The 18,308-nt window shown below is 42.6% G+C and overlaps 1 protein-coding gene across 7 annotated transcripts in view; it reads left to right on the top strand.

Annotated features, from left to right (window-relative positions):
- The window catches only part of atp8a2 (ATPase phospholipid transporting 8A2), a 792,435-nt gene that overhangs the window by 338,276 nt on the left and 435,851 nt on the right, over positions 1 to 18,308 (top strand). For all 7 annotated transcript variants that reach the window (XM_038818743.1, XM_038818747.1, XM_038818746.1 and 4 more), the window contains one exon: positions 4,963 to 5,035. In XM_038818743.1, the coding sequence (XP_038674671.1) occupies positions 4,963 to 5,035 (73 nt within the window). The remainder of the gene's footprint in view (positions 1 to 4,962; positions 5,036 to 18,308) is intronic.

An 18,308-nucleotide genomic window follows, 5' to 3' on the forward strand; every position in this document is an offset into this window, starting at 1 on the left:
CAGCCATCTCCCTCACCCCAACAATGTGCATCCATCTCCCTCACCCCTGATCTCACCCACCGTCCTCATCCCTGACAATGTGCCCCGACCTCTCTCACTCCGACAATGTTTATCCATCTAACTCAGCACTGACCATGTGCATCCACCTCCCTCACCTGACAATGTGCACTCACCCCTGACAATATGCACCGACCTCCCTCACCCCTGACAATGGTCTCCTGCTTCCCTCACTCGAACAATGTTTCCCTTTCCTCCCTTACTGGAACTGTTTAGTTCCCTTCACTCCCCGGAATTGCTGTCTCTTCTGACATCAGCCAGACAAGAGCCAGAAATTCCAGAAGGTGGGTTAGGGGAGGGGCTGGAGGAGAAAATGAGCACTGTTTGAGTGCAGAGTGGGTGAGCAACGTCCGAGGAGAAGGGAGATGAGGAGTGGTGCTGAGGTGGGGTGTGGGAATGTGGTGAACCTTGTTGGGTTGAGGGTTGAACATTGCTGTGGATTTTTGAATGCTTTGATACTCCAGCTGATTTACTTAGAGTTTTGCTGGTTGTTATTCCTGCTATGAAAAGCTTTCATGCACAAACCAGGGTAAACATCTGGGCCTATATTTTCACAATTTATTTTTCCTCTATTTACTTATGAGATGTGGGCATTGCTGGCTGGGTCAACGTTTACTGCCCATCCCTCGGGCAGCCACAAGAGTCAACCACATTGCTGTGGGTCTGGAGACACATGTAAGCCAGACCGGGTAAGGATGGCAGATTTCCTTCCCTGAAGGACATTAGTGAACCAGATGGGTTTTTACGACTATCGACAATGGTTTCATGGTTATCATTAGACCTTTAATTCCAGATCTTTATTGAATTCAAATTACACCATCTGCCATGGTGGGATTCAAACCCAGGTCCCCAGAGCATGTCCCCAGGACTCTGGATTACTAGTCCAGCGACAATACCACTACGCCACTGCCTCCCCTATGAGCACATAACATTTTAAAATATATTATTTACAATTTTGTCTGTTTTCTGTCTCTTCCATTTACAATTTATTTGCCACAGCCAAAAATCTCTGCAATTCCATACCTTTCTCATATTTTCTTTTTTCCAACAGTTTATAGCCTATTTAAACCCAAGCTTGATGTTCCATTATCAGAATGTCCTTACTTATCTCTGATAATGTTGTGCAGAAAGTTGTAGACCTATTTGACTATCGTCTACTTCACCCTCGCACTCATAAGAAACAAGACAAAGACTCTTGGAGTTGTGAACAAGGCCTTTATTACCATTGTAACTTGGCTGGTGCCATATACAGCTCGCACACCAGACAGCTCTGCTTGCCGCCCTGTTCCCACAGTTATACTTTACATTATGATACAGGAAATTAGCATATACCAATCACTTGTTACCAGTTGTCTGTGTCCAAGTATGATTATCGATTAGGTTTACATTATGCATAGTATATGAGAATACTTAACCAATCGCATCAGAGGTCTGCATGCTTAATTAAACTATCCAATCAATACAAAGGCACGTATTGTCCTGCAATTATTGATATTGGTGGTCTGATTACTAGTGTTGGCTATAAATCAATCCTCCCTGCTGTTATCGGTAGACATCCTGGAGCCTGCGCAAATGGTATACTGTCCTATATTGTTATACAAGCCATGAGAGTTAACACTTGGCTACTTCTGCCCGGGAATTAGCCCCATGGCTGATTGTGTCCTTGGGTGTGTCATGTGAGAGTACCTTTAAGAAATGGGCGTTTATCAAAAAGCTGTAGTGGAAGTACATTTAAGAAATTGATGTTTAGCAAATAGCTGTAGTGAGCGTACCTTTAAGAAATGGGTGTTTATCAAATAGCTGCAGTGATGTAAGAGTATGGGTGTAGCTGGGCTGTCTGTCTGTTTTATTTTCGCTTTGAGCTAGCAGCCAAAGGGCGTGTTTAGTTTCATTTTGCAGATTGTGAGCTGCATCCAGAAAAAAAAACAGATATAATCCTGATTTCTTTCTGCATGAAAGGAATGTCTTCAAATCACTTGCTAATGTAAAAGTTATAACTGCTCTCAGTAGAGAATTTAAACCTGATGTCTGTGTTGAAGAGGGTATTTGTCTTATGGATGTTGCAAGGAAAGATTAAGGATTACTTATAGAGTACTGTATTCTTTCTGGGGCTTATTGGTGTTGAGATGTTTACTGTGGGTTTATAAAGTGTTAACTGGATTCATAAATAAACATGGTTTTTGTTTTAAAAGTACTTTAGATCTCATTTGCACCACACCTTGTGCTCCCCATAACCACAATCTATTAAAAGTTGTGGGTCAGGTGAATTACATGATACACTTTGGGGTTCTCTAAACCCTGGCCGATAACAGGTGCCTTTTTAGAATTGGCAACTTCAGTTAAACAGCTTGGGGGTGTATTACAGATTGATACAGAAGTGTTTAATCCCTTCAGCACTTATTGGATGACTAAAGTTTTTTAAAACTAATTTCCAGTTAATACCTATACTATCATTTTTTCCCTCATCAAGTTCATTACCACACATGTATGGTACATCTGAACTTTAACTGAAGCACTTGAGGGGACAGAGTAGGAAGAGCTATGCTCTAACAACAACAACTTATATTTATGTAGCACCTTTAACATAATGAAACGTAACGTTCAAAGGTGCTTCGCAGGAGCATTATAAAGCAAAGTATGCCACTGAGCCACATATGGAGATATTAGTCTGATGACCGAAGGCTTGGTCAAAGAGGTAGGTTTTAAGAAATGTCTACAGGGAAGAAAACGAGGGCGAGATGACCTGTGCAAGAAGGACGGGTCGCATCTAAACTCGAGGGGCACCAATATCCTGGCTGGGACCTTTCAGAGTGTCATTCAGGAGGATTTAATCTAATACGGCAGGGGAGTGGGAACCAGAGCGTTAGCTTAGAAGGTGTCATAACTGAAGGGGAAATAGAGAACAAAAATAAGAGAACAACATCACCCTCAGGCAGAGCAAAAAAGGTGACAATTGTGAGAAAGGAGGTGGTCAATGCATGACTAAGGGTATTGTACCTTAATGCGCGCAGTATAGGGAACAAGGTAAATGAGCTTGTTGCACACATTGAAATTGGCCGGTACGATGTTGTGGGCATCACAGAGATGTAGCTGCAAGGGGATCAGGGCTGGGATCTAAATATCCAAGGATATGTGTCCCATCGAAAGGACAGGCAGATGGGCAAAGGGGGCAGGGTTGCATTGTTAGTAAGGAATGAAGTTAAATTGATAGCAAGGAGCGATATAGAATCAGAAGGCATAGAATCTCTGTGGGTAGAGTTGAGGAATCACAAAGGTAAAAAGATCCTGATGGGAGTTATGTACAGGCCCCCTCGCTGTAGTCAGGAATGTGGGGCAGAAAATAATTCGGGAGATAGAGAAAGCATGTAAAAAAGGCAATATCTCAATAACCATGGGTGTCTTCACGTGGACTGGGAAAATCAGGCTGGCAGTGGATCCCAAGAAAAGGAATTTGTGGAATGTTTAAGAGATATTTTTTTGGAGCAGCTTGTAGTAGAGCCACTAGGGAATAGGCAATTCTGGATTTGGTGATGTGTAATGAGACAGACTTGATTAGGGATCTTAAGGTGACAATATCATAGAATTTATCCTGCAGTTTGAAAGGGAGAAGCTAGGGTCATATGTAACGGTATTACAATTAAATAAGGGTAACTACAAAGACATGAGGGAGGAGCTGGCCAGAGTTGATTAGAAAAGAAGCCTAGCACAAAGGGACTTGGGAGTTCTTGGTCATGATTCACGTAAGGTTAACGTGCAGGTTCAGTTGGCAGTTAGGAAGGCAAATGCAATGGTAGCATTCATGTGAAGAGGGCTAGAATACAAGACCAGGGATGTACTTCTGAGGCTGTATAAGGCTCTGGTCAGACCCCATTTGGATTATTGTGAGCAGTTTTGCGCCTCGTATCTAAGGAAAGATGTGCTGGCCTTGGAAAGGGTCCAGAGGAGGTTCACAAGAATGATCCCTGGAATGAAGAGCTTGTCGCATGAGGAACGGTTGAGGACTCTGGGTCTGTACTCATTGGAGTTTAGAAGGATGTGCGGAATCGTACAGGATATTGCGAGGCCTGTATAGTGTGGATGTGGAGAGGATATTTCCACTTGTAGGAAAAACTAGAACCAAAGGACACAATTTCAGACTAAAGGGACGATCCTTTAAAAAGAGATGAGGAGGAATTTCTTCAGCCAGAGGGTGGTGAATCTGTGGAATACTTTGCCACAGAAGGCTGTGGAGACCAAATCACTGAGTGTCTTTAAGACAGAGATAGATACGTTCTTGATTAATAAGGGGATCAGGGGTTATGGGGAGAAGGCAGGATAATGGGGATGGGCAAAATATCAGCCATGATTGAATGGCAGAGCAGACGCGATGGGCCGAGTGGGATAATTCTGCTCCTATGTATTATGGTCTTATGGAGAGGTGTAGGGAAGGAATTCCAAAGCTTGGTGGAGAGTGGTTGCTGCTATCTCAAGCCCAATGGTTTTGATGTAAATTTAAGATTATTTCTCAGAAAAAGCAGTGGCATTCTGAAACTCTACATCCCAAAAGGCAATGGATGTGGGGTTAATTAAAACTTTCCAGGCAAGGGGTCTAGAACAAAGGTGGGTAAATGGCATTAATATACAGATCAGCCATGATGTAATTACATAATGGAAAATATTTAAAAGAGCTGATTAGCCTGCAGCTGTTTCTATGTTCTTTATGGATGTTCTGATGATTCAAACAGTCAAGTCCAAACCTTTCTCACTCTGAGCAAATCATTTGGTTTATCTTCACCTTACACTCTTTTATAACAATCTTAAATTATATTGGAACAAGAGGAAATGGAAGGAACTGGGAAATATTACTCTGGTGAGTAAAATGTTATGTGCTGAATTAATTTTATTTTTCCATTTTTCATTTCGCAGGCATTTGGTTTCCTCCAAGGATTCTTTTGAATTTGATGATCCAACATTGTTAGACAACATTCTCAGCGAGCACGTAAGTCTTTATTGGACCAAGTGATACTGCTCCTGTTTTAAGGTATAATTATAGTATGATTAAGACTTGAGTTTGCATAATTTCTTAACCTAATTTCAAGAAATGTCCCAAAGTGCTTCACTTTTAATACATAGAAACATACATAGAAAATAGAAGCAGGAGGAGGTCTTACGGTGGTGGGAAGCATGGTAGCATTGTGGATAGTACAATCGCTTCACAGCTCCAGGGTCCCAGGTCCCAGGTTCGATTCCGGCTTGGGTCACTGTCTGTGCGGAGTCTGCACATCCTCCCCGTGTGTGCCTGGGTTTTCTCCGGGTGCTCCGGTTTCCTCCCACAGTCCAAAGATGTGCAGGTTAGGTGGATTGGCCATGATAAATTGCCCTTAGTGTCCAAAATTGCCCTTAGTGTTGGGTGGGGTTACTGGGTTATGGGGCTATGGGGATAGGGTGGAGGTGTTAACCTTGAGTAGGGTGCTCTTTCCAGGAGCCGGTGCAGACTCGATGGGCCGAATGGCCTCCTTCTGCACTGTAAATTCTATGTATCTATGTACGGCCCTTCGAGCCTACCTTGCCATTCATTATGATCATGGCTAATCATGAAGTTCAAAACCTGATCCCGCCTCCCCCCACCAATACCTTGATCCCTTTAGCCGCAAGAGCTATATTTAATTCATTCTTGAAATTAGACATTTTCGCCTTGTGAATTCCACAGATTCACCACTCTCTGAGTAAAGAAAGGTTTACCCCTTATCCTCAAACTGTGACCCTAGTTCTGGACTCCACACCATCGGGGACATTCTGAACCTGAAGTTTCTATGAGATCCCGTCTCACTCTTCTAAACTCCAATGAATATAATTCTAACCTACTTAGTCTCTCTTCATATGATTGGCCCGCCATCCCAGGAATCAGCCTGTAAACCTTCACTGCACTACCTCCATAGCAAGAACATCCTTCCTCAGATAAGGACCCCAGGTGTGACCTCACCAATGCCCTATTCAATTGCAGTAAAACATCCTTATTCCTGTACTCCTATCCTCTCTCTATGAAGGCCAACATACCTTTACTGCCTGCTGTACTGGCCCGTTTATTTTTAGTGACTGATGCACAAGGACACCAAGATATCACTGAGTTTCCACCTCTCTCAATTTATACCCATCAAATAAAAATCTGCATTCCTACTTTTGCTACCAAAATAGATAACCTCACATTGACCCATATTATACTGCATCTGCCATTCATATGCCCACTCACTCAGCCTGTCCAAATCCCGCTGAAGCATCTCTGCATCCTCTTCACAGTTCACCCTCCTACCCAACTTTGTATCATCTGTAAATTTGGAGATAATACATTAAGTGCCCCAGTCCAAATCATTAGTACATAATGAGAACAGTTGGGGTACTAGGTACCCCACTCGTCACTGCCTCCAATCGGAAAAAGACTCATTAATTCCAACTTTTTGCTTCCGATCTGCTAACCAGTTTTCTACCCATCTCAAGCCATTACCCATGCGCTTTAACTTTACATAGTAATTTGCTATGTGAGAACTTGTCGAAAGCCTTCTGAAAGTCTAAACAAACCACATCCACCTAGTCTCCCAAGTAAACTCTACTAGTTACATCTTTAAAGAATTGCAGTAGATTTGTCAAGCATGATTTCCCTTTCATAAATCCATGCCGAATTTGACTGATTTTACCACTACTTTCCAAATGCTGTGCCATGAAATCCTTGATAATGGACTCTCGCTTCCTGACTACTGACTTTAGGCTCACTGGTCTATAGTTCATTGTTTTCGCTCTTTTTTTTAGAAAATATTTTATTGAAGCATTTGTAACTTTTACAGTTTAACACATTAACATTTCTTAAAAGAAAAACCCGCGTGTGCCGACACATGCAAAAAACCTAAAAAAACAATGTCCCCTACTGCCTACGCCCTATTCCCTAATTACCCGTATATTGATATCCCTGTCCTTATCTAACATTGCCATGCCCCCCCCCCCCCCCCCCCCCCCAATTACTGCTGATGTTCTATTTTCTTTGAAGTCGATGAACGGTTGCCATCTCTGAGTTGATCCCCTCCAGGCGAACTTGATGTTTTCCAGACTGAGAAACCCTGCCATATCACTGACCCACACATCTGACTTCGGGGGCTCCGACACCCCAAATATTGCCAGTTCTGGACTCGGGGTTACCCTCCCTTCCAGGACTTCTGACATAACGTCCGCAAATCCCTGCCAGAATCCCCTCAACTTCGGACATGCCCACACATAGACACATGGTTAGCCAGGCTACCCCCACACCGCCCACATCTATCCTCCACCTCTTCAAAGAACCTGTTCATCCGGGCTACCATCGTGTCAGCCCTGTGGACCACTTTGAACTGGATCAGGCTGCGTCTGGCACAGGACGAGGATGAATTGACTCTCTTCAAGGGTTTTTCCCACTTTTCCATTTCGAGCTCTCTTCCCACTTCCGCTTCACCTCTCTGATCAGGGCCCCCTCCCACTCCACCAACTACTAGTATATCTCTGAAATCTTCCCCTCTCCAACCCCAGTTTTTGACATCACCTTATCCCCTCAGGAGGAGGTGAGGGAAGCTTGGAACCTGCCCCGGACAAAGTCCCAGACCTGAAAATATCGAAACCCATTCCCGCCCGGTAGCTCAAACTCCTCCTCTAGTCCTTCAAGGTCGGAAAGCCCTCCTGGATAAATAAATGCCCAAATCTCTCGATCCCTGCCAGCTGCTACCTCCTGAAGTCCCCATCCAGCCTCCCTGGGACAAACCGGTGATTGTTACAAATCGGAGGCAACATTGTTACAAATCGGAGACATCCCATGTGTTGCCTCCATTGTGCCCACACCCTTAGAGCTGCCACCACCACAGGGCTTGTAGAGCACCCAGCAGGGGCGCCGTGAGTAAAGCCTCCAAACTCAGGATGCCGCTTCCACTCGCTCCCAGGCTGACCCCTCCCCCACTACCCACTTCCTGACCATCGATATGTTGGCCGCCCAGCAATAATTAATAAAGCTTGGGAGGGCCAGGCCTCCTTCTCCACGACCCCGCTCCAGGAGTGCCCTCTTTACTCTCGGGGGTTTTCCCCGCCCACACAAAACCTGTAATCGCCTTTGGGACAAAAATTGAAAGGCATTGAAAAAAGAAAAGAAGTCTTGGGAGGACTGTCACCCTCACCGTCTGGACCCTTCCTGCTAGCGTTAGCGGGAGCATGTCCCATCTGTGGAAATCCCTTTTCATTTGGTCGACCGCTTTGCCCAGAGTTATCTTGTGGAGCTGCCCCAACTCTTTATCCACTTGAATCCCTAAATATCTAAAACTCCCTGCCACCACTTTAAAAGGTAACTCCCTCCGTTTCCTTTCCTGCCCCTGTGCCTGGATCACAAACATCTCGCTCTATCCAATATTCAGCTTGTAGCCTGAAAATCGCCCAAATTCTCCCAGTGCCTCCGTGATTTCGGGCATGCCCCCCACCCCCATCTGTCACTATCCCCCGCCATGCACTCGATGCCCTAAGGGCCATTGCTAAAGGCTCTATTGTCAGGTAAACAGTAATGGGGAGAGCGGGCATCCCTGCCTTGTCCCTCTCCCGAGATTTAAATATTCCGACCGGGTTCGGTTGATTCTCACATTTGTCACCGGAGCCTGATATAACAGCCGGACCCAGTCCACAAATCCCTGCCCGAACCCAAACCTGCCTAAAATATAGAACATAGAACAGTACAGCACAGAACAGGCCCTTCGGCCCTCAATGTTGTGCCGAGCCATGATCACCCTACTCAAACCCACGTATCCACCCTATACCCGTAACCCAACAACCCCCCCTTAACCTTACTTTTATTAGGACACTACAGGCAATTTAGCATGGCCAATCCACCTAGCCCATATCCCATAGGTATGTCCACTCCACCCGGTCGAAAGCCTTCTCCGCGTCCACCTCAGCCTCACGCCCCTCAGCTGGCATCATTATAACATTAAGAAGCCATCTAATATTGAACATCAGGTGCCTGCCCTTCACAAATCCCGTCTGATCCTCGCCTATCAACTCCGGGACACGGTCCTCTATTCTGGTGGCCAAGATCTTTACCAGTAGCATCTATATTTAAAGGGAAATGGGTCTGCACGATCCACAGCTCACCGGGTCCTTGTCTCGCTTCAGGATGAGAGAGATTGATGCCTGTGATAGCATTGGGGGAAGCATTCCCAATTCCTTGGATTCATTGAAAGCCTTGACTAACAGCAGTCCCACTTTGACTAACAACGGTCCCAACTGCCTCCCTTTTTGAATAGCAGGGTTATATTAGCTGTGCTCCAATCTGTAGGAACCATTCCAGAGTCCAAGACATTTTGGAAAATGGCCACCAATGGATTTACTATTTCTAGGGCTACTTCCTTAAATACTCTGGAATGAAGTTTATCAGGCCCTGGAGATTTATCTGATTTCAATCCCAGTAATTTCCCCAACACCATTTCAACTACCAGTACTAATTTCCTTCAGCTCCTCACCGAAACTGTGTTTCGCCGAACTTCCAGTACATTATTCATGGTTTCCTTTGTGAAGACAGAAACAATGTACACATTTAGTTCCTCAGCTATTTCTTTGTTCCCTGTTATGAATTCCCAAGTTTTTGACTGTAAGGGGCCTACATTCGTTTTTAGATTTAGACTTAGACTTAGAACAGTACAGCACAGAACAGGCCCTTCGGCCCTCGATGTTGTGCCGAGCAACTCTTTACATCCCTATGTTATGGGCCGGGGTTTAGAGAATCCCAAAGTGTATCATGGAGTTCACCTGACCCACAACTTTTAATAGATTGTGGTATGGGGAGCACACGGCCCACTCTACAGATGTGGTAAAGCAGAAATGGAGAAGTATTTTTTAAAGCAAAACAATGTTTATTCTATGAACTCAAGTTAACCTTTTTAAAACATACAGTGAACATTTTAGCAAACATCAATTCAAATACAACCCCCAAAGAATATACTAAATAATCCTTAATAACTTCCCAAACAACATCCAGAAGACAAAAGAAACATATTTTAACAGAAGCACATTAGGTTTACATTCACTACCGAGAACATTTATAATTCTAAATTCACAAAATGATTAAGAGATAGTCTTTTCATGGCAGAGAGATCAATAGTACACCTGGTCTGTTTGGCTTCAGCTCCAACACTGAAAACGAAACTAAAACACCCTGCAGCAAACAGCCTAAAACAAAAGTAAAAGGCTGACAGACAGCCCAGCTCCACCCACACTCTGACATCAATGATAAACACCCATTTCTTAAAGGTACATTTCTTAAACACCCATTTGTTAAAGGTACTCTCACATGACACCTCCCCCCAAGAAAAAAAAATAAACCATCAACTTCAGGATGGTTTCATTTTGCACCTTTTTACTATCCTTAAGAAATGCACACAGTAAATATACATTTTCGTTTCAAAAAACAACACGCAAATAGGTATAATAATATAGTCCATTTGTTTTTCGTTCGTCTTCCTCCAACTGAAATCCTTCTCGATTGACAGTCTCTTTGTACAAGAAGGTCTCTGCACGATCCATCCATTTCTCTATGCTTCGGCATTTCTCTTCAAAGTCAGATACTTTAGTTCAATGTGATCACAGAGTCCCTTATAATTCTCCAACACATGAGCATTGGTGATCACAGCTTTCAGGCAGTCAAATGCCTGTTGAAAGTCCGCTGTCCACTGAAATTTTTGACGTTTCTTCATCAAGTATATCAGTGGAGCAACCATGCTACAAAATCTTTTCACAAATGTTCGATCAAATCCACTCATGCCATGAAATCGCATTATTTCCCTTCATCTTGAGGGTATCAGAAACTCCTCAGTAACTGTTGGTTTCACATCCCGTGTGACCATTCGACCCTGTCCGATTGTATGGCCAAGGAAAGTGACTTGGGCTTATTCAAATTCGAGTTTTATCACCAAACCCGCCTCCTGAGGTCAATTGAATAACTCCATCAGATGTTTTCAATGTTCTTTCCATGCCAGGCTGAAAATTACCAGATCGTCGATGTGTACCGCACAATTGGGTAATCCTGAAACAACTTTGTTAGTTAACCGTTGAAATGTGGCTGGGGCGTTTTAAAGCAAAATGGCATAACTTTGAATTAATATATACCATCTGGAAGTCACAAAAGCTGAAATCTCCTTCGCCCTTTCGGATAAAGGTACCTGCCAATAACCTTTAAGTAAATCTAATTTGGACATAAAAGCTGATTGTCCCACTTTCTCAATGCAATCCTCCAAACGTGGGATAGGATAAGAGTCCGTTCTTGTAACTGCATTAACCATTCTATAGTCCACACACAACCGTTGGGTACCGTCTGGTTTTGGTACCATCACTATGGGTGAGCTCCACTGGCTGCAAACCACTTCAGTTATGCCATTTTTAAGCATACTCTCAATCTCTTTGTTAACCTGTGCCAATTTTAAAGAGTTAAGTCTGTATGGATGTTGTTTGATCGGAACAGCCTTTCCCACATCTACATCATGTCTAGCCATTGTGGTAGTTCTCAATTTATCTCTACAAACTTGCCCATGTGATATCAATAACTCTTTCAGCTGAGTCCGTTTTTCCTCTGGAAGGTAACTCAACAATTTATCCCAATGTTTAAGAACATCCTTGTTTTCCAATTTAATTTGAGTTATGTCACATTCATAGTCATCTGGATTTGGTTCGTCACTTTGAGTTAGAATCATTAAAACCTCCCTTTTTCTCTCCTTCCCTTTCAAAGTACCTTTTAAGCATATTCATATGGCACACACGGTGAGTCTTCCTTCTATCTGGTGTTTTTACCACACAATTCACCTCAATTAATTTCTTTTCAATCTGATAAGGTCCACAAAACCTTGCTTTTAAAGGCCACTGGTAACAACACTAAAACTTTATCTCCACTGACAAAACTACGAACTTTGATTTCTTGTCCGCGACCTGTTTCATCACATTTTGTGCAACTTTCAAATGTTGTCTAGCCAATTCACCTGCTCAATTTAATCGTTCCCTAAAATTTGACACGTAATCCAATAATGTAAATTCTGATTTCTCACTCACCAATTTTTTCTTAATCAATTTACGTGGTCCTCTTACCTCATGACCAAAAATTAGTTCAAAAGGACTAAATTTGGTTGACTCATTAGGTGCATCCCTAATTGCAAACAGTACAAACGGAATTCCTTTATCCCAATCCTCTGGATAATCGTGACAATAAACCCTCAACATTGTCTTTAATGTCTGATTCTACCTTTCTAACACTCCCTGCGATTCTGGATGGTACGCAGTTGATTTAAATTGTTTTATTCCTAAGCTATCCATAACTTCTTTGAATAACCTTGAGGTAAAATTTGATTCTTGATCCGATTGTATTTCTGTGGTGAATTTACACAAGTAAATTCTTCAAAGAGATCCATCTTATCAATCACCTCTTGATCAGGCTGTACAATCTTTTGCACCTCCTTCACTTCCCTTGGGCTTTCCTTTACCCCTTTAACAAACCCCACTGTCTTATCCTGTTTTACCACATCAGCCTTCCCAGTGCTTTTCTTTAACCAATACTGTGACTTTACATGGCCTAGTTTATTACAGTGAAAACATTTGAAAATTTTCATGTCTCTTCCACCCTCCTGGATTTCTTTTTTAATCTGAGGTACACTCTCCTTATTATCTCCCATCATATCACCTTTACTTTTACCACTTGAGTATTTCTCATGTCCCTAGTTTCTATCCCTCACAGGCTGAAAGATGTCGGAAACCAAACTTTGATTTATGAACTAATTCATAATCATCTGCCATTTCTGCTGCTAATCTAGCAGTTTTAACACTCTGCTCTTCCACATGAGTTCCCACTACATCAAAATTACTATCAATACTATCAAAATTATTCTGAGCCTTTGAAACTCCATGTATGTTTGACCAAATTATTTCCTTAAATTTCTAAACCTTTGTCTGTAAGCTTCAGGCACTAGTTCATATGCACCTAAGATGGATTTTTTAACCTCCTCATACGTCCCAGATACCTCCTCCGGTAGTGATGCAAACACTTCACTAGCCCTAGCTATCAGATTTGTTTGAATCAGTAATACCCACATTTCCTGTGGCCATTTCATTTGTTTAGCTACCTTCTGAAATGAAATGAAAAAGGCTTCTACCTCCTTCTCATCAAATCTTGGCAATGCTTGGACATATTTAAATGCTTGGTGGTAGATCCCCACCAAGCCTTCGACTATGACGCTCTTTCTCACGATCCTCATCACTATCATCCAACTGTACGTTTCCCTTTACGCCTGCCAATTTTAACTGACTGTCATGTTTCATGGCCATTTTCTGAAGTTCAAACTCTCTCTATCTTTTTCCCTGATCTGTATCTCCTTTTCTCTTTCTTTTTGTTCTGCTAGGGCTATTCTTTGTTTTCTCCTTTCTTCTCTCTCCTTTACTTTTTCCTCTCTATCTCTTTCTCTTTCCGCTCTCTCTTTCTTTTTCCTCTCTTTCATATTCGAGCTGTTTTAATTCTTTCTCATGTTCCATTTGTTTAATTTGTAACTGAATTTTTGCCATTTCCAATGAGTCGAACTGTATCTCAGGCAACTTCCAATGCTTAGCCACCGCCATAATTACCTCACCTTTTTGCATTTTGTCAGATAATTTTAACTGCAATGTTTTTGCCAAATCTAAGAGTCAGCTTTTAGTCTCTGTCCATAAGGTACTGCGTGTGACCGTCTTCACCCCCAAAAACTTCCGAGCTTCTGAAAGAGCCATTGGCCACAACACGCCCCCTACTTAACTGAAATACCACACCTGAAAAGCAACCACAATATGCTCACCCCTCACTGTCTTTAACTTCACTAAGCCAATCCAATAGATAGACTTTTATCCAGGACGAGCCCCCAATTTGTTATGGGCCAGGGTTTAGAGAACCCCAAAGTGTATCATGGAGTTCACCTGACCCACAGCTTTTAATTGATTGTGGTATGGGGAGCACATGACCCACTCTGTAGGAGTGGGACAGCAGAAATGGAAAAGTATTTTTTAAAGCAAAACAATGTTTATTCTATGAACTCAAGTTATCCTTTTTGAAACATACAGTGAACATCTTCGCAACCTTCAGTTCAAATACAACCCCCAAAGAATACAACTCTAAGTAATCCTTAATAACTTCCCAAACAACATCCAGAAGACAAAAGAAACATATTTTAACAGAAGCACATTAGGTTTACATTCACTACTGAGAACATTTATAATTCTAAATTCACAAAATGATTAAGAGATAGTCTTTTCATGGCAGAGAGATCAATAGTACACCTGGTCTGTTTGGCTTCAGCTCCAACACTGAAAACGAAACTAAAACACCCTGCAGCAAACAGCCTAAAACAAAAGTAAAAAGGTGACAGACAGCCCAGCTCCACCCACACTCTGACATCACTGATGACCATCCACTTCTTAAAGGTACATTTCTTAAACACCCATTTCTTTAGGGTACTCTCACATGACACCTATAGAAACTTTTACAGCCAGTTTTTATGTTCCGCACTATCTTACTTTCATATTGTATTTTCCCCATCTTAATTAATCCCTTGGTCCGGTTTTGCTGAATTTTAAACTGTTCCCAATCCTCGGGCCTATTGCTTTTTCTTGCTAATTTTTAATACCTCTTTGAATCTAATGCTATCTCTAACTTCCCTTGTAATTCATGGTTTGGCCACCGTTTCCTTTCCTTCTACTCTTGCGCCAAATAGGAATAAACAACTTTTGGAGTTTACTTATTCGTTCTTTGAATGTCCGCTCTCTCAGTAATGTCTCCCAGTCCATCATAGCCAACTCATGCCATCATAGTTACCTTGATTGAGATTCAAGACCTTAATCTCAGAATCAACTACCTCACTTTCCACCGTGATAATGAATTGTATCATATTATGGTCACTCATCCCCAAAGGTTCTCTCACAACTAGATTGCCAACTAATCCTTTCTCATTGCACAACACCCAATCCAAGATGCCATGTTTCCTTGTTTGTTTCTCAATGTATTGGTCCAGAAAACCATCCCATATTCGCTCTAGAAATTTCTCCTCTATTGTACTGTGACCGATTTGACTCATCCAATGTATATGCAGATTGTCACCCATAATCACAGGTGTTCCTTTATCACTTGCATCTCTGATTTCCTGTCTGATAGTATTCCCAACATTACCACTGTAGTTTGGTGGTCTGTATACCCGCCCCCAAGAATGTTTCTTGCCCCGTGGTGTTTCTTAGCTCGACCCATACAAATTCCACATAGTCCCTACTAATATCTTTCCTCAATATTGCATCAATATTTTCTTTAATCAACAATGGAACTCCACCATCTTTTCCTTTCTGCTTGTCCTTCCCAAAAATTGAATCGGTTCATAATTCATACAAAATGAATTATTTAGAACTGTAGTAATTGTTGGTGTGTTGGTAAAGACATAGGGCGTGATTCTCCGATCCCGGGAGAAATCGTGAGGCTGGCGTCAAAAACGGGCGGGTTTGACGCCAGCCTTCGCCCCCCCCCGATCGGGAACCGATTCTGGTCCCCGGTCGGGGCTAGCATGCCGCGGCCGTGAACTCCGGCATCGCGGGCTTAACGAATTTCGTTAAGCCCGCTTGCCAGAGTTTGCGACGGCTGATGCGTCACATGATGTTAGCCGCGCATGCGCGGATTGGAAGACTCCAACCCGCGCATGCGCGGATGACGTCATCACGCATTTGCGTGAGACCCGCGCATGCGCAGGCCGGTATGCCCCTCAGCCGCCCCGCGAATGGATATAGCGGGGCGGCGGAAGGATAAAGAGTGTGCGGGGTAAGTACCCGCTGCCCGCGATCGGTGGGCACCGATCGCGGGCCCATGGCACCCTTGGCACGGTCGTGGTACTGCCGTGCCAATCGGTGCCATGGTTCCCCAGATCGCGACTTTACGGCCGTTTTTACGAACGGTCAGACCAGGTGTGTTTGACGTTCGTAAAAACGGTCGTAAAGGGCTTGGAATTCGGCCCATCGGCCAGCTGAGAATCGCTGCTCGCCGTAAAAAAACAGCGGGCAGCGATTCGTGTTGGGAGGCGGGCGTGGGGGGGGGGGGGAGAATAGCGGGAGGGCGTCAGACCAGCGTGGCCGTAAAAATTTACGACCCCCGCTATTCTCCGCACCGTCGTGAGTGCGGAGAATCGCCCCATAGTTTGTTAACCTAACAGCACAGATAGAACAGGTAAGCCTTTGAGCACAGCAGGGTAACCCATCTCTTAGAATAACTGTTGTTTGAATTCCTCTATTGACATGTAGAGCATTCTGTGGGGACCAAAAGAAAATGTTGCTCTTTGGAATAAAATTTCAACCTTTCAAATTGATGTTTCCACAAGTTTCACTGTTTTTCCAATTTTCATAACTCATTTTAATAGTGCTCGCTTTTCAGAACTTGCATGATTCCTTTTTGCTCTCAGGCCCCAAACTTGGTTGCTCTTAAATTCACCACTAGGTGGTGTACGACAATGACAAGTATCACAGGGAAATGCCTGGGATTGCTCGCTCAACACATGGGGTGCTGCAGGCATAAACTATTCTTCGTGGCACAACATGTTCATCTTTGGCTTTGTGCTCCACCACCATACTCCCCCATAAATTAAAATGTTTTCACTGTACCATAACGTTATTAACTACTTGGTTGTCTGACTTAAAGGAAACGTTCAAAGTGCAGGATATGTAGTTGCATCTACTGAAGTCGCTATGAGTGTGTTGCAGTGGGTTAATGCATCTGACACTCCGTGAAATCCTGCGCATAGTTACTGTAAAGTTTAGACTGTTTTAAATGCATATCTTCTTCAGCACCACTGTATGTGAGAAATGCCTGATTACGTTTGGACCAATCAGTTATTCGGGAATCATTACTTATATTCTCTTTCACACCACTTTTGTGCTTCATTTTGGCCTGACATACTGCTGTAATGATTGCACCTCAACAAAACATTGAAAAAAATAAATTTCTTGTGTGAGCCCTGCCGGCTATTCAGTGGCTACCACGGAATGTATTCTGCTTGGATGCCAGATATTGCCCCTTGCCTCCCAGGTGGAATGGTTACTTGAATGGGTACTTGTGAAGATTAGCTGCACCCATATGCATATCCCAAAACTGTGGTACTGTATGTAAGAGAAAAAACGGAGTGAGACTGAAGAAGTTTCATGTTTGTTTTAAAAATTAGTTTAATTCATGATATTAACATCAAAATTGTCTCATATCTGTATTGCCTTAGGGATGGTAGAATGTCACAAACAAACATGCCAGTGTTATAAATAACATTGCCTGTAAATAATATCACACCACTCTCATGAGAAAAATCTACAACAATGTCAAGTTGAATGAGATACAAACAAGCCATTAAATCAGGTTTCATTTAACACATGGCTAGAGAATTCAAGTAGAGACCAAACATTCTGTACTGTAATGCAGCTAATTATGGTAACCCAAGCTTGTAACATAATACTCTATTGTGCTTTAATTTTGTGTACATGAAATTGTATAGTTTTATTAAGTTTACACCAGTTTGAGTTTGAAAGCTTTAACAAAATAGATCAGAGAATGTTTCTGTGCAATGTAGTTGATCCTGTTAAAGTAACAGATTTGTGTTTCCATGAACTTATTAAAAATTACTACAATCAAAGTTGTGTTTTGTAAATGTCAGGCTCAGTTTCCATCCTTGATCTGAAGCAATTTGGTCGCTGCTCATTGAAATGCTGAAATTTGCTCCCCTGCATTTCTTTCACAATACTTCAGGATTAAGACAGTAATACTGATGTTCAGGTGCAGTTACAAAAGATGTTTTCTTTTTTTATAGGTTATGCAAATACTTGATTGGTCAGTTGTATTATATTTGCCTAGTAACATAGAATAGTGACTTACAATAAAGAAAATAGTGCAGCTTTTGTCACAGTTTTAATGGGTAATTAGTTAGTGAGGTTGAATGGCTGGGCAATAGAAAATAACGAAAAAGTGTGTCGCTTAAGAAATTGTGATTTGAAGTGGTGTTCCTGGTCTTTATCGTTCACTCTGTCAGTGAGTGATTTACATCAATACACCTAAAGCAACTAAAGCAGTTATGTGGTTCATGATAAGTTAACCATCTCGGTGAAGGAGTGATAGCTAACAATGTTGAAAAACTTTGGTGTTCAGCAGACCAAAAGTGTGTGTGCATTGAATTGCTGGCCACTGGTGAGTGGACAAGGAAAAAGAA

Source organism: Scyliorhinus canicula, chromosome 14 (assembly GCF_902713615.1).
Source record: "Scyliorhinus canicula chromosome 14, sScyCan1.1, whole genome shotgun sequence".
In the NCBI taxonomy this organism is placed as follows: Eukaryota; Metazoa; Chordata; class Chondrichthyes; order Carcharhiniformes; family Scyliorhinidae; genus Scyliorhinus; species Scyliorhinus canicula.